Source organism: Salminus brasiliensis, chromosome 18, assembly GCF_030463535.1.
Source record: "Salminus brasiliensis chromosome 18, fSalBra1.hap2, whole genome shotgun sequence".
NCBI classification, from domain to species: Eukaryota; Metazoa; Chordata; class Actinopteri; order Characiformes; family Bryconidae; genus Salminus; species Salminus brasiliensis.
This window is the reverse complement of record NC_132895.1, coordinates 4,356,880-4,374,374: the sequence shown is the minus strand read 5'-3', so window position 1 is coordinate 4,374,374 and position 17,495 is coordinate 4,356,880. Positions and strand designations below refer to the sequence as shown.

The window sequence follows — 17,495 nt, the reverse complement described above, 5'->3', positions numbered from 1 at the left end:
ACAGTATATGGTAAGATGTGCTCTTCTCCTATTGGACAGGCTAGACTTTGGGAACAAGGCCTCCCCAACTCATCCCAAAAGTACTGGATGGAGCTCCACCACCATCCATCATTCCAGAGAACACAGCTGTTCCACTGCTCCACAGCTTCTCAATGCTGGGGGGCTTTATTATACCCCTCTACTAGCCCACGCCTGGCATTATTAGGCAGCATGGAGCCAGTAGGTTCATGCTGATCTGATCCAGAGAGTCCTATTCTATTGGCAGTACCTACCCAGAAATATTTGGACACATGTTATATACTATATATATATATATATATAGTGGGCGTGTTGATGTGGTTTAGTGGGCGTGTCTTGCAGGTCGTGTGTGCATTTGCACATCTGTGTCAGCAATGGGTGCAGGTTAAAGTAGCTGAATGCATTCATTAGAAGAGGTGTCCAGAAATATTTGGACACATGGTATAATATATATATATATATATAGTGGGCGTATTGTTGTTGTTTAGTGGGCGTGTCTTGCATGGGTGCAGGTTAAAGTAGCTGAATGCATTCATTAGAAGAGGTGTCCAGAAATATGTGGACACATGGTATATACTATATATATATATAGTGGGCGTATTGTTGTTGTTTAGTGGGCGTGTCTTGCATGGGTGCAGGTTAAAGTAGCTGAATGCATTCATTAGAAGAGGTGTCCAGAAATATTTGGACACATGGTACATACTATATATATATATATAGTGGGCGTGTTGTTGTTTAGTGGGCGTGTTTTGCAGGTCGCAGATGGATGCTGCTGGAGTGGAGGGAGCACCATCTCCAATACAAGCAGGAGGATGGTGCTCCACCTCACAACCGCCCTGTGTTTTAGTGACGGCGCGTGCCAGGACTAGGCTATCTCAGGCTCTAGATAGTCTGACCAGCCTGGTTCTGAGCTGTACGTATCTGGCACCCTAAAAAAGCAAAGCAGCCAATGGAGCTTTCTGCCAACTCGCTGCTCTGGAAGCTGCTCTCCGTGGCTGCCCTCGTCCTGTCCGCCGGCCTCCTCCTGGTGTTTGACCCGTGGGACTTCGGCTATCCCGAGCTGTGGAGAAGGACCGGGCTGGCCGGAGCTCCAGCGCGGGCTGCGGCGTGCCTCGTAGCCGGGGTGCTCCTCCTGGCGGCCGGCTGGCTGTACCGTCTCTTCTTCGCCCCGCTAGAGCTGCTGCGGAGCCCCGAGGACGTAGGCTACGTGGCCGAGGATGGTCGCTCCAGAGCCCGGGCAGCCAACGAGGTGAGGCGCCGACGGAAGACCGGAGAACTACCCCCCGTGTATCCCAACGGATGGTACCGGGTTTTGGACTCCCACATGCTGGAGAGGGGCGACGTGAGGAGCGTCACCGTGCTGGGTAAGATCATCCAACCAGCGTCTAGAGACAGGCTATAAATCATATAATCATAACATGTCCAAAAGTTTGTAGACATCTGCTCATTGAGAAGGCTGCTGGGAAGGCTTTACACTAGATTTTAGAGCATTGCTGTGAGGATTTGCTTGCAAAGGGTAAATGAGGCCAGATACTGATATATAATAGATGATCCTGGATCACAAACATCACTACAACTCCATTACTGGATGGAGCTCCATCACTCCAGAGGATGCAGCTCCACAGCCCAGTGCTGGGGGAGCTTTATACCCCTCTAGCCGACACCTGGCATTGGGCAGGGTGGCCCTATGCTCATGTATATGTATATATATGTCAAGTTCTATGTATATACTTATATGTGTATATAAGTTCCCAGGATACTTATATGGGTACATGAGCTTTGGGCAGAGTAAAGTTGATGTGTGGTTGGTTTCCACAGAAGTAGATGTTTAGCCTCAATTTGGTGGTAAGTTCAGGCAATGTAGGACACCATCACTCACATTATATTAATATATATGAGTGTTTATCTGCATTTCCATATTGGAATATGTTTGTATTTTTCAGTGAAAGTACATTTAGAGTAAATTAAACGGGTCAGCAGTCAGACTTCAGCCAAGCCTGGCATTAGGAGGCATGGTGCCAATAGGTATCTGCTCCAGAGAGTCCTATTCTATTGGCGGTACTTCTCTACAGGGACTAGATAAGCTGAGTTTATGCAACTGCACATCTGTGCAAGCAATCGGTGCAACTTAAAGTAGCTGAATGCATTCATTAGAACAAATATTTGGACATATATATTTGGACAGTATATATATATATATATGCATATACTATTATATACTAATAAGAGAGTTTTTACAGTAGCTTGGTTCCAGGTTTCTCCTGGATGCCCAACATTAGCCAGGACAGCACATATGATATATGATCCTGGATCACAACACCACTCCAACTCCATTACTGGATGGAGCTCCATCCCTCCAGAGAACACAGCTCCACAGCCCAGTAGTGGGGGAGCTTTAAACCCCTCTAGCCGACACCTGGCATTGGGCAGGGTGGCCCTATGCTCATGTACACCCACTCCAGAGCATCTCTTTCTATTGGTAAAGCTCTTCTGTGTACATTTGGTGGTGGGTTTAGGCACTCACTCTAAAGTGAAGTCACATTTTATTAATGTAAATGAGTGTTTATCTGCATTTATTTTGCATACTGTATTTTCTTTAGTAAAGATGTCAGTTGATACGAGTCATACGAGTGATACACTCAGGGTCTGATCATTAGAGGCTGTCATGCTAACTCCATTCAAATCATGGATTTATTATTTATTATATTACTAATTTCCATAGAAATATTAATTCTTCTCAATTAATCGACTTAGTGATTCGCTTGGCATTTCAGTGACAGTCATGGTTTGTACAGATCGTTATAAAATTTAAATGAATAAAACTCACACCAGCAATGGCACATAATAATTAATATTACCTAATGTAATATTAAATGTTTATTTTCACAAAATATATAAAGTAAATCAGTGTGGCTGGGGGAGTCCTAGAGAACGTAATAGCCCTCCTCTCCTCTTGCCAGTATGGTCACCTGTTAGCTGATATAACAGAATTTAGTGCTTGGAGCACATGCTAGCCTTCAACCCCCCAGCAGTGGTAGCAAGGAGTCCCAACTAGTGGATGGTAACTGGAAATGACAAGAACTGGGGCTAACAGGCCACGTTTCAGGGTAACTCTGGATACTTTCTGAAGTAAAAGCTGCTGTATGATGATGTTTAACTGGGACAAGTTCAGGAAATGTGTGTGTTCTCTTTGCATAGCATATTATTTTATATTCAGTTAGGCCTATTTTATTGTTTAGCTCTAAATGCTAACCACTAAATGACTTGTTTACCAAAGATAATCAGTAATAAAAGCCTTGGAATAGTACCCATCTATCCACAATACACTATTCTAATGAATGCATTCAGCTGCAAAGCACACACACACACACGCACAGACACACACACACACGCAAACTGCTGGCCTTGAACCTATTGGCACCATGCTGCCTAATGCCAGGCGTGGGCTAGTAGAGGGGTATATAAAGCCCCCCAGCATTGAGCTGTGGAGCAGTGGAAGAACTGTGTTCTCTGGAGTGATGGATGATGGCGGCGCTCCATCCAGTACTTTTTGGATGTCTCTGAGTGCAATCAAATAAAATCCTCACAGCAATATTCCTCCTCCAAAATCTAATAAAAAGCCTTTCTCCCTGGACGGTAGAGACAGTTACTCCAACAAAAGCAGGATACATTCTCAGAAAAAGCCATGAATGAGCAGGTGTCCCAATTTTGTCCATATAGTGTAGATGCTGGACGTGCTTCTACCGTAACTCGATTAGGAGGGTTTTTGGAGCTGATACTTCTTCAAAGTTCATGGTAGCGGCACTTCTACGTCTACATAAGTAATTATTTAATAAAAGTACCACATTTGCAGCAGTAGTGTGCAGGACTCACTCCAGGATGACCTTGTGTGTGCATGTGAAAATACCCCATTCCCTTCTGCCTCGTGTTTCAGTCAGTATGGTGTGGTCAGCATTAGATCAGCACTATATTCCCACTATGTCCCAAACATGATCTGCATCATCGGAAGTAAGCGAATCCCTCCTCGTTTTGTGGCTCTGTATCTGAGCCTAGCGAAAGTGTGTGTGTGTGTGTGGGTCTGGTGTAAAAATAGCTCTCCCAGCACACTGTTGTAGCTATCTGCCTTTTTTCAGGTCAGTTCAGTAACAGAAGAGTCTGCATTGATTGCTGTGGTGATGGAGGAGATGCTGAGAAGCTGTAGGCACTGGGATGGGGTTCTTAACGTTCGCATGCATTCAATTGTGGTTATTCATCAATAATTCAGTATGTTATGTTATGTCATATATATCGTCCCTGTCCAATAAAATCCATGTATCTCCAAGATGGTGAGAATTATAGGAAAAGGCACAAAAGGTCATACGTTTGAATAGAAGTTAAATATATGTTTTTGCTCAAAGTAATTTGGAACATTTTTATTGTTCCATTTATTCAGAATTATTTACACAGTGGACAGAAGTGGCCACAGGGTTCAAACCACGGACAAAAATGGGAATTCATGGGAACACAGTTTCATTGGTCAGCAGTGATATATATATATATACATTTACGTGATGCAGAATGACTGTTTTTTTTATTTACATCAAATCAAATATATATAATTATAATTATCATTAATTATTATTAATAATTAATAATTATATATATATTATAATAATAATATACAATATATATAATTAATTATATATATAATTAATATAATTAACATAACGTATAACATAAAATAAATAAATAAATAAATAATACATATATATATATATATATATATATATATATATATATATATATATATATATATACTGGGATGAGCCTATTTAACCTCTTAAAATCCCAGACGTAAGGCTTACTATTCAGTAATGGCATGGAAAACAATGCACCCTGCCTAACCTGAGCTATTGCCTGAGTTATTGAAGTAGGCTGGAGGAATGGAAGCCATTCAAGAGGTTCTTAACATTCGCATGCATTCAATTGTGGTTATTCATCAATAATTCAGTAAATATGTCTGTATTTATCATTTATTCCCATTACTGCAGAGCACTTCTTCATGTCTGTCTGGACAAACAGCCTTAGACCTAGTAGTGGTCTTCTCCCATGTTTAACAGCCAGCTAATGAATGACCTCATTGACCTCATTAGATACAAAGCATTTGCTTCAAGGGCACAAAGTGTCTGACGTCTAGCTGGTGCCTTTAATGCTGTACAGGGCAGGGATGTGGAAGGCAGGTCCTAGAGGGACAGATTTCTGCGGGGTTAGATGTATAGCCTGTTTTTACACCTAGTCCTAGACTAAATTCTACCTTCAGTGGAGAATTTAAGTTTCTCCGTTGACAATGCTTAATACCGGAGGCCCCTTGAGTCGAGTGGATTAAATAGAATCCTGAACTCTACACCGCTGCTGACCTCCAGAGTGTTGGCTTTTTACAAGCCCGGGAGACAGGAGCATATTGTCGCTGTCACACAAAAACCTTGTATCTCCAAAACTGCAACTTTACAGCGAAAGGATAAAACCTTCCTTCTTCAGTGAACCAATTTGGAACGGATCTATTGGTCCTTTCGTCATCACATTTTGGCACAGTTTAGAGAACAACTGCCGAATTCACATATATTACATATGACATATATATATATATATATCGTCAACAGTCTTTGCAGTGAATTGTCAACACAGGCACGTACAGCCCACCGCTCGTACACCCTCGCTTGCTACGTGGACAGGCAGCAGTGCACAAACCCACAGCGCGGCCGGTTGGCATCTATTCAAACCTTTCCATCAATAATAAACAGAATAAAATAAAATATCATTATTCTAGAGGTGAGGAGCTCCACCGCTTCAGCAAGCCTTCCCAGACCGCTACTGAAACAGCAGTCCGCCAAAGTCAGACCTCACCTGGCTTTTAAATGGAACGGCGAGCGACACAGTGATTGGTTTATTACTGCACGGTACGCCCAAAACACACCCATGATTAATTCATTAATTAAGAGTCTTACTACATGCCTTCTGCACGTTTCTAGCTGCTCAAGGCAAACTTTTGCTGTTGTTACCATAGCAAAGACACACCGACACGCCCTAAATCAAGCTGCACAGTTGACAGCTCGCCAAAAGATCACTAAAATGTCATAAAAATGTTATATATATTGTCCCTGTCCAATAAAATCCATGTATCTCCAAAATGGTGAGAATTATAGGAAAAAATAGAAGTTAAATATATGTTTTTGCATACATTTTCATTGGACAGCAGTGATATATATATATATATATATATATATATATATATATATATATATATATTACACACACACACACATTTACATGATGCAGAATGACTGGTTTTCTTTTGTATAATTTACATTAAATCAAATATTTAATATTCACATTACAAAATATATAATTAATATAACATATAACTTAAAAAAAAAAAAAAAAAAAATATATATATATATATATATATATATATATATATATATATATATATATACTGGGATGAGCCTATTTAACCTTTGAAAATCCCAGACGTAAGGCTTACTATTCAGTAATGGCATGGAAAACAATGCACCCTGCCTAACCTGAGCTATTGCCTGAGTTATTGAAGTAGGCTGGAGGAATGGAAGCCATTCAAGAGGTTCTTAATGTTCACATGCATTCAAATGTGGTTATTCATCAATAACTCAGTAAATATGTCATAACGTATAACGTAAAAAATATATACTGACAAATAAGGCCCTGCTAACTTTAGCTCATACTTTATATGAATGAGCTTAACAGCGGCCAGTCAGTGGCACAGACACAGATTCTCAGCAGGTCTATTATGGAAGGTGTGTAAAATGTGCTCAATAAATATTCAAAACAATAACAGTAACAAAATGTTTGGCCTTTTTTTAATTTTAGACGTATTTTAGACGTATTACAGAGTAAAGGACTGAAAACCGTGCCTTAAGCCCTTAACACTCCAAGGCTTATTACTGAGTAACTACAGGGACTTCTGTACACACTGGAGGGGCTTTTCTTAAGCAACAGAAGTTTGTTATAACACTTATCGGCCTGCTTAAGGGGTCAAAGTAAATGTAGTATTTTAAATGGGCCTAAGCTCGAGACAGATACCCCCATGGAGGATAGAGGCTTCTATGCAGATAAAAGGGTCATTTTAACACAATTAAATCCGGAGTCAGCTGATCAAATCAAAACACATTACACGGGTGGGTGCATCGTCCCATCGTCCCTCACAGTTTACATATGTTTACATATTAACATATACACACATTATACACACTTAGGTGTAGTGTGGGTGGGTGAGAGGAAAGTCTTTGTGGGTGCAGTGTGACTGTGCATAGGGTTCCAGTAGTAAGTGTGTTTGTATGGGGAGGAGGTGTGATGATACAGTTGAGGTCCACAGTCGACAAGCTATTGTTCATTCAGGAGTCTTTCTCCTGTCACTGAGAACAATGCATCAGTCATTTAAACAATGATCATCAGTAACTGGGTTGAAGCAAAACACACTCAGGACCTGATTTGATCCTAAACAGACAATTATGAGATAATATTCTCAGGCCTTCGACATTAGATCCTGCTGAGAAGCCAGTCTGAGTCTTTGGAGGTCTCTGGGGTGAAGCAGCGTGGCACTAAAGGAGCTGCCCAGTGCTGCCAGAGTCTCTGTTCTCTGTACCATTCATTCCTCAGGTAGAAGTGAGTGGAGATACGAGGGTTTAAAAGACTTCTATAGAAGCTGAAGTATCAACTGAAGCTTTTTACTCCAGTAAAAGTGTAAAAGTACTGGTTTCAGAACGACTTCAAGTAGAAAAGTAAAAGTAATGGAAGGAAAACAAAGACTGAAAGCTTAGGCCGTGCCACAGGGGTCTATAGTGCACTACCCCCCCCCCTCCCCTCCCCAAAACCCCATTTCTCTAAAAGTCATAATGAGGAGAATGATCTATTAAAATGTTGATGTTAAAAATGTTGGGCTGCACTAGGCTCCTGTTTCAGCTGCAGATCTGCCCATTGAAAATGAAGCATTTCAGTAACATCAGCTCTATTAAAGGAGCGTCTCTGTGCTCTACTGAGCATTAACATGAGCTTCATGGAGGAAAATATGAGGAGTCGTTGTCTAGAAGTTCTGTAAAGCTGCAGAAAGTCAGACTTCAGAGGCGTGTGATCAATAAGCTTTATTGGAATGTAAATGTGGGGCTCAGTCGGGACGTTTCACTGCAGCTCTCTTGAGTCTCTGCCACGGACACAGTCTTCATACTAGACTACAGACGTCTGCTGTGAGCTCGCTGGAGAGTGACGGGACGTGTGCAGGTGTGATGATCTCTTATAAACCAATAGGGAGTCAGAATGGAGTCTGTTTATACTTCTCATCCAATCAGGATCAGACTCACACTTTCCGGATGGAGAGATTTATCTGGAGAGGGTTTTTATTGATGACGAGCCGGAATGAAAACTAAGGGAGATGAAATAGGAGAAACGAGGCTGTTTTTAAAATGTAAGGAGGAGAAAGTTCAGATAATTGGGTGAAAATGTGTAAATAATTACTCCAGTAAAGTTCAGAGAACTATTTAGAGAAGTATTTGTACTTCGCTACTTCACACCTCTGAACTCAGTGCATTGCTGTTTTCAGTCTAAGCGTCTCGTCTTTCAGCCGTTCAATCAGGTGTGTGAGTGAATACCCAACCTGAGCTCCCTCAGGGCTACACCAGAGAAACGCTGACCTGCGGCGTGCTGCGAATACTGCTGCATCACTGACCGACAGTAACCTCTCCGCTGAATATTGAGGATTAAGCTGTTTCAAAGTTTCGAGTCTTGTCGCTAAGGCAATTCTGTGTCCTTAGTTACCTTGTCTGCTTTTGTCTTCTGGTCTTCAGCGTGGGCAACGGTGGCTCAGACCTTATCATGTTACAAATCCTTTTAGCCTTTCACTGTAAACTTCTACAAACAAACCAACCATCTTTGTTATTCCGCGATCAGGGCACTCAGTTACGCTTCGCCTGCTTAGAAACGATTGTCCTGATGTCCGGGGCTGGATGGCCCTGGAGAAGATCTGGCTGTAGGCCGGGACTCCCTGCCAGACAGCTCCATGGTCTATTTCACGCTCTGCATTAGTAAAAATGATGCTCCCAAGCACAGGTCACTCGAATAGCATATGTCACCTGTGTCGCTTAATTAAGGCACTTCTGGCTGCCTCTGGAGGACATCTCAGCTCAATTCTCATGCAGTTGGAAGGACAGTTCTGGGAAAAAGAACTTTAATTGGAATAAAAACTGTATGGATGTAGATGTATGGTTCTAGGGAGAACCTTAGATTGTAGAGGTTCTTTAAACTCTAAAAGACGCCCTTCCTTTTTATGACCTGTAGATTGTTGATAGATGGCTGAGCTATAAAGTTGGCTTGCCGATTGGAATTGTGTTACCTGAGTCATAATAAATGGACAAAAGTATTGGGACACCCAATACTTTTCCTCAATGCTCATTCATTTCTTTTGAAATCAAGGGGATAATATTGGATGCATTGGAGCATCATCCATCATTCCAGAGAACACAGTTCCTCCACAGCTCAATGCTGGGGGGCTTTAAAGTCAAGTCAAGTCAGATTTATTTGTATAGCTTTTTACAACTGTTGTCGTCACAAAGCAGCTTTACATAATTAGTAATTAATAAAAGACAGACAAAGAAGAAAGAAGAAAATAGCGTGATATGATGGATCAAAGACCCCCAGTGAGCAAGCCAATGGCGACAGTGGCCAGGAAAAACTCCCTCAGAGCTGGAGGAAGAAACCTTGGGAGGAACCGAGACTCACAAGGGGGAACCGACCCGTCCTCCTCTGATCAGAACTATTTAAACATTAATGATAAAAATGACCAAACCAGGTACAACAGATAGTTAATAGTGGTGATATTAATAGTGGCAGACAGTTACGAGGTTTTAACATGGTCATTAAACAGGTAGCAGTGGTAGGAGGGTGTGCCGCTGGTCTGCTATGGGTGGTGGTGGGTGGTGGTGGCTGGTTGGACTGGTAGGTGGCAGCTGGTTTGACGCAGGTAGAGGGGGCAATCTTCCAGCAGGTCGGGCCGGGTGGCCATTTACTCGGAGAAGTATTCTACATTGTCCTCACCCATGCACACTGTTCTAGAACATCCTCCTCATTCACACTGTTCTACATTGTCCTCACCCATTCACATTGTTCTAGAATGTCCTCCTCATTCACACTGTTCTAGAACATCCTCCCTATTCTCACTGCTCTAGAACGTTCTACTCATTCACATTGTTCTAGAACGTCCTCCTCATTCACACTGCTCTAGAACATCCTCCCTATTCTCACTGCTCTAGAACGTTCTACTCATTCACATTGTTCTAGAACGTCCTCCTCATTCACACTGTTCTAGAACATCCTCCTCATTCACACTGTTCTACATTGTCCTCACCCATTCACATTGTTCTAGAATGTCCTCCTCATTCACACTGTTCTAGAACATCCTCCCTATTCTCACTGCTCTAGAACGTTCTACTCATTCACATTGTTCTAGAATGTCCTCCTCATTCACACTGTTCTAGAACATCCTCCCTATTCTCACTGCTCTAGAACGTTCTACTCATTCACATTGTTCTAGAACGTCCTCCTCATTCACACTGTTCTAGAACATCCTCCTCATTCACACTGTTCTACATTGTCCTCACCCATTCACATTGTTCTAGAACGTCCTCCTCATTCACACTGTTCTAGAACATCCTCCCTATTCACACTGCTCTAGAATGTCCTACTCATTCACATTGTTCTAGAACATCCTCCTCATTCACACTGCTCTAGAACATCCTCCTCATTCACACTGTTCTACATTCTCCTCACCCATTCACACTGCTCTAGAACATCCTCCTCATTCACACTGTTCTACATTGTCCTCACCCATTCACATTGTTCTAGAATGTCCTCCTCATTCACACTGTTCTAGAACATCCTCCTCATTCACACTGTTCTAGAACATCCTCCTCATTCACACTGTTCTAGAACGTCCTACTCATTTACATTGTTCTAGAACATCCTCCTCATTCACACTGCTCTAGAACATCCTCCTCATTCACACTGTTCTACATTCTCCTCACCCATTCACACTGCTCTAGAACATCCTCCTCATTCACACTGTTCTACATTGTCCTCACCCATTCACACTGTTCTAGAATGTCCTCCTCATGTACACTGTTCTAGAATGTCCTCCTCATTCACACTGTTCTAGAACATCCTCCTCATTCACACTGTTCTAGAGTGTCCTCCTCATTCACACTGTTCTAGAACGTCCTACTCATTTACATTGTTCTAGAACATCCTCCTCATTCACACTGTTCTACATTCTCCTCACCCATTCACACTGCTCTAGAACATCCTCCTCATTCACACTGTTCTACATTGTCCTCACCCATTCACACTGCTCTAGAACATCCTCCTCATTCACACTGTTCTACATTGTCCTCACCCATTCACATTGTTCTAGAATGTCCTCCTCATTCACACTGTTCTAGAATGTCCTCCTCATTCACACTGTTCTACATTGTCCTCACCCATTCACACTGCTCTAGAACATCCTCCTCATTCACACTGTTCTACATTGTCCTCACCCATTCACATTGTTCTAGAATGTCCTCCTCATTCACACTGTTCTAGAACATCCTCCTCATTCACACTGTTCTACATTGTCCTCACCCATTCACATTGTTCTAGAACGTCCTCCTCATTCACACTGTTCTAGAACATCCTCCCTATTCACACTGTTCTAGAATGCCCTCCTCATTCTCACTGCTCTAGAACATCCTCCCCTTTCACGCTGTTCTACATTGTCCTTGCCCATTCCCATTGTTCCTCAGTGTCCTCCCTAATCACACTGTTCTAGAGTGTCCTTGTCATTCACACTATTCTTTAATGTCTTCCCCATACTTTTGCACAGTGCTATATGATGTAGACCTGACGAGCCTGGAGTGGAGTGTGAAGAGCACTTAGTCTGCTCTCAGGAACAGCAGGCTTTACAAACCCGTTAAACTCACCCTTGGGGACGACTCACTTCTGCCTGGGTTAATATTTCATAGCACTCAAAGTCCACTTGCTGGAAAGTATGATTTAATAATTGTTTAAGTGGTAAAATCATCGCTATCGATCGAGGTGCCTCGACTTTGTACCCAGCGGGAGGAGTCAGGAATGTAAAGAATGTTGTGGAGGGTCGGTACTGAGAGTAGGTGGTGTTTACAGTCACTGGCTGAACAGGAAACTGTCTCGGGTCACAGGGTTAAACCCAGAGCACCCAACCCAACAAGCGTGATCTATGGGTTAGACTGCTGTTCTCATGGTTCTAAGATGTTCTCCCCACCTTGTTTAGATTGTTGTACAATGATCTTCTCCAATAAGACTGCTCTGAAATGTTGTCCTCCATTGGCGCTATTCTAGAATATTCTGCCCCATTTACACTGTTCTTCAGTGTGTCCCCATTCACAGTGTTCTTCGGTGTCCTCCCCACATTCACAGTGTTCTTCAGTGTCCCCACATTCACAGTGTTCTTCAGTGTCCTCCCCCATTCACAGTGTTCTTTAGTGTGTCATTGTGTGTTATTCAATGTCCCCACATTCACACTGTTCTTTAGTGTCCTCATCATTCACAGTGTTCTTCAGTGTCCCCACATTCACAGTGTTCTTCGGTGTCCTCCCCACATTCACAGTGTTCTTCGGTGTCCTCCCCACATTCACAGTGTTCTTCAGTGTCCCCACATTCACAGTGTTCTTCAGTGTCCCCACATTCACAGTGTTCTTTAGTGTGTCATTGTGTGTTATTCAATGTCCCCACATTCACACTGTTCTTTAGTGTCCTCATCATTCACAGTGTTCTTCAGTGTCCCCACATTCACAGTGTTCTTCGGTGTCCTCCCCACATTCACAGTGTTCTTCGGTGTCCTCCCCACATTCACAGTGTTCTTCAGTGTCCCCACATTCACAGTGTTCTTCAGTGTCCTCCCCCATTCACAGTGTTCTTTAGTGTGTCATTGTGTGTTATTCAATGTCCCCACATTCACACTGTTCTTTAGTGTCCTCATCATTCACAGTGTTCTTCAGTGTCCCCACATTCACAGTGTTCTTCGGTGTCCTCCCCACATTCACAGTGTTCTTCGGTGTCCTCCCCACATTCACAGTGTTCTTCAGTGTCCCCACATTCACAGTGTTCTTCAGTGTCCCCACATTCACAGTGTTCTTTAGTGTGTCATTGTGTGTTATTCAATGTCCCCACATTCACACTGTTCTTTAGTGTCCTCATCATTCACAGTGTTCTTCAGTGTCCCCACATTCACAGTGTTCTTCGGTGTCCTCCCCACATTCACAGTGTTCTTCGGTGTCCTCCCCACATTCACAGTGTTCTTCAGTGTCCCCACATTCACAGTGTTCTTCGGTGTCCTCCCCACATTCACAGTGTTCTTCAGTGTCCTCCCCATTCACAGTGTTCTTCAGTGTCCTCCCCCATTCACAGTGTTCTTCAGTGTCCTCCCCCATTCACAGTGTTCTTCAGTGTCCTCCCCCATTCACAGTGTTCTTTAGTGTGTCATTGTGTGTTATTCAATGTCCCCACATTCACACTGTTCTTTAGTGTCCTCATCATTCACAGTGTTCTTCAGTGTCCCCACATTCACACTGTTCTTTAGTGTCCTCATCATTCACAGTGTTCTTCAGTGTCCCCACATTCACAGTGTTCTTCAGTGTCCTCCCCATTCACAGTGTTCTTCAGTGTCCTCCCCCATTCACAGTGTTCTTCAGTGTCCTCCCCATTCACAGTGTTCTTCAGTGTCCTCCCCCATTCACAGTGTTCTTCAGTGTCCTCCCCCATTCACAGTGTTCTTCAGTGTCCTCCCCCATTCACAGTGTTTTTCAGTGTCCTCCCCCATTCAGAGTGATAAAATGTTCTTCCTCATTCTCACCATCCCATCCTCGCCATTCACTGTGTTCTAAAATGTTCCCATGGTTCTAGAATGCTCTCACATTGTCCTACCCCATTCATATGGTTCTAGAATGTCCTCTCCGTTTCACTCTGTGATGCATGGTGTTACACTGTCCTCCCCCATTTACACTGATGTGGAATGTCCTCATATGTCCCTTCATATGGCTCTAGAATGTCCTGTTCTGAAATGTTCTCATGTTGTTCTCGCATGTCCTCCTCATCACATGTTCTAAACTTTTCTTGTCTTGTTTTTCTCCCCTTTCTGTGCCTACATCATTTTCCTGCCCCTTTGCCCATTCAGTTGTTATTTCCCTCACTGCCATTCACTCTTTCACATTCTCTCTCGCTCTCACTCGCTCTCTCTCTCTCTCTCTCTCTGTCCCTCTCTCTCCCTCTTTCATTCACTGCTGCCCCAGATTCAAAGCTGACCTAAATGAGTTCAGTGCCTGTGGGTTTACTAATGCACTAACAGACTACCTTTAACGTATTCTCCATCATCCTTGGAAGATGTCAGGCATGAATCTATTAATCCCAGATATTATGGGCTTGATGATGACTCTCTGTGTGCCTCTTAAACACATAGAGACCATAGAAAGTGGACCCTATACAATCAATCACTAACAAAGTGACAATGGCCACTGATTCACAGCTTCATTCTCTGCATCAAGAAGCACAGTCATCATTTGCACAATGCTGCCCTCTTCAGATTATTATGGGAGCTGCATTGCTACACTGCACCCATTCTGTGTGTTGTGTATGGTAATAGCTGTGTTTGTGTTTTTAGTACACGAATGTCTGATCGGCTCTGGATGGTGTTGTAAATTGCCTGTTTGTGTCCTCAGGTGAGCAGGTGGCTGTGTTCCGTGGTCAAGACGGAAAGGCGTTTGTAGTAGATGCCTACTGCCCCCACCTGGGAGCCAATCTGGCTGTTGGTGGCAGAGTGGTGGGCAGTTGTATCGAATGCCCCTTCCATGGGTGGCAGTTCCGCGGAGAGGATGGGAAGTGTGTCAGGATTCCATACGCCGAGAAAGGTGTGTTGTGACCTGATGGGTGCTCTACACAGGTAGCTTAGCCTATATAGTGCTACACCTATACAGTCCTATTCGCCTATAGTTACATAGATAGTTACACATATAGTTATTTAAAATACTTGCAAAATAGAGATGAGAGTACAGTGTGGGGAGAGGCAAAATATCATATAGACATATACAGAGCCTCCTTCAAAGTAATATTACAATTACAATATAGGTAGAAAGACAGGGAGCATTTAGGTAGGTACAGAGATAGTAGGTAGATGTATGGAAATAGGTAGGTAGGCAGGTATGGAAAAAGGTAGATACGTTGGTAGGTAGGTAGGGGGATAGGTAAGTAGGTAAATGTGTAGCTAGGTATGGAGACAGGTAGATAACTGGGTGGGTAGGTATCTAGGCAGGGGGTTGGTAAGTAGAGAGATTGGTTAGTTAATAGGTAGGTAGGTATGTAAATGGAGCTAGGTAGGTAGGTAGGAAGAATATGTTTGCTAAAAGGTAGATAAGTATGTACTTAGGCATGGAGATATTTGGATAGGAGGACAGGCATGTTGATGGGTAGGTATGTAGGTAGTTAGGCATGGAGATAGGTAGGTGAGGTAGGTGGATAGGAAGATATGTTTGTTAATAGGTTGGTAGGTAGTTAGGTATGGAGATATTTGGATAGGGAGACAGGTATGGAGATAGGTAGATAAGTTGGTAGGTAGGGTGATAGGTAGGTAGTTCGATATGGAGATAGGTAGTTAAATTGGAAGGTATGGAGACAGGTAAATAATCTAGTAGTAAAATATAGGTCGGTGGCTAGGGAGATAGACAGGGTAATAGGTAGTTGGGAGATAGTGGGTAGATTGGGGATAGGGAGATATGTAAGTTGTGAGAAAGGCAAATAGGTAGGTAGGCAGGTATGGAGAAAGGTAGATACGTTGGTAGGCATGGGGATAGGTAAGTAGGTAAATGTGTAGCTAGGTATGGAGACAGGTACATTGGTGGGTAGGTATCTAGGTAGGGGATAGGTAAGTAAGGAGATTGGTTAGTTAATAGGTAGGTAAGTATGTAGGTAGTTAGGCATGGAGATAGGTAGGTGGGTAGGAAGTTTCATAAGTTTGTTAATAGGTTGGTAGGTAGTTAGGAATGGAGATAGGTAGTTAAGTTGGTAGGTAGGGAGATAGGTAGGTAGTTAGATATGGAGATAGGTAGATAGGTTGGAAGGTATGGAGACAGGTAAATAATCTGGTAGGTAGGGGGATAGGTAAGTAGGTAATTACGTAGGGAGATAAGTAGGTAGTAAGATGTAGGGGGTAGATTGGGGACAGGGAGATCTAAGGGAGAGGCTAAGTTGTGAGACAGGCAAATAAGTAGGTAAGTATGCAAATAGGTAAGTAGGTAAATGTGAAGCTAGGTATGGAGACAGGTAGATTGGTGGGTAGGTATCTAGGTAGTTAGGCATGGAGATAGGTAGATAAGTTGGTAGGTAGAGAGATAGGTAGATAGTTAGATATGAAGACTGGTAGATAAATTGGAAGGTATAGAGATCTGGTAGGTAGGGGATATGTAACTAAGTAGATAGGTAGGGAGATAAGTAGGTAGTAAGGTATGGACATAGGTAGGTGGCTAGGCAGGTTAATAGGTAGGTAGGGAGATTGGTAGATAGGTAGTTGGGTATGGAGATAGATATTTGGATAGGGAGATGGGTATGTTGATAGGTAGGTTAGTAAATAAATATGTAAATAGATATACAGATTTATAGGAAAGATAGGTAGAAAGATATGTAGACAGAGAGATAGGTGGGTAGGGAGATATGTTGGTAAATATGGATGTAAATAGAAGGACAGGTAGGGAGATATGTAGGAATGTATGGCAAAAGGTTGGTAGATAGGTTGGTAGGTAAATAGATAGGTAGAGAGACAGGTAGGTAGGTCGGACTGTTGTAATAGGGGTTTTGTATAAATATATCATAGGTTTTAAATGATGTGCCCAAAATGATGACAGAATTTATGATGTGAATTTTAAATGTAGTGCAGCCAGAGAAACACACAGTCACCAAAATACTGCTCTATATTTAAGTTGTATATCTTCTTTACCCAGTTTTCTGTGCTTATAAAGAGCTAACTGTAAAGTGTGTGTGTGGGCTTGTGTGTGTGGCCAGTGCCTGAGTTTGCGAAGGTGCGCTGTTGGCCGAGCTGTGAGGTTAACGGGCAGGTGCTGGTGTGGTTCCACTGTGACGGAGAGGAGCCGGGGTGGAGAGTTCCCGAGCAGAAGGAGATCGGCCGAGGAGAGTGGGTGTACCGGGGACGAACAGAGCACTTCATCAGCGCACACATAGAGGTAGAGCTGCTGGGACGGGGGGCAGTGTTTTTAGTGTTTGGGATGGGAAGGTGGGTGGGTAGGTGGGTGAGTTGATAGGTAGGCATGTGGATGGGTAGGTGGGTGGGTAGGAGAATGGGTAGGTGGGTGAGATGGATAGGTATGTAGGTATGTGGATGGGTAGGTGGAAGGGTAAGT

The 17,495-nt window shown here is 43.0% G+C and overlaps 1 protein-coding gene across 1 annotated transcript in view; it reads left to right on the top strand.

Moving 5' to 3' along the window:
* The first annotated feature begins 806 nt into the window (after window positions 1-806).
* LOC140539737 (cholesterol 7-desaturase nvd) overlaps window positions 807-17,495 on the top strand; it is a 30,786-nt gene continuing 14,097 nt past the window's right edge. Inside the window, exons 1-3 of the mRNA XM_072662497.1 lie at window positions 807-1,382; window positions 14,808-14,996; window positions 17,140-17,318. Of these exons, the coding sequence (XP_072518598.1) occupies window positions 968-1,382; window positions 14,808-14,996; window positions 17,140-17,318 (783 nt within the window). The 5' untranslated portion in view covers window positions 807-967. The remainder of the gene's footprint in view (window positions 1,383-14,807; window positions 14,997-17,139; window positions 17,319-17,495) is intronic.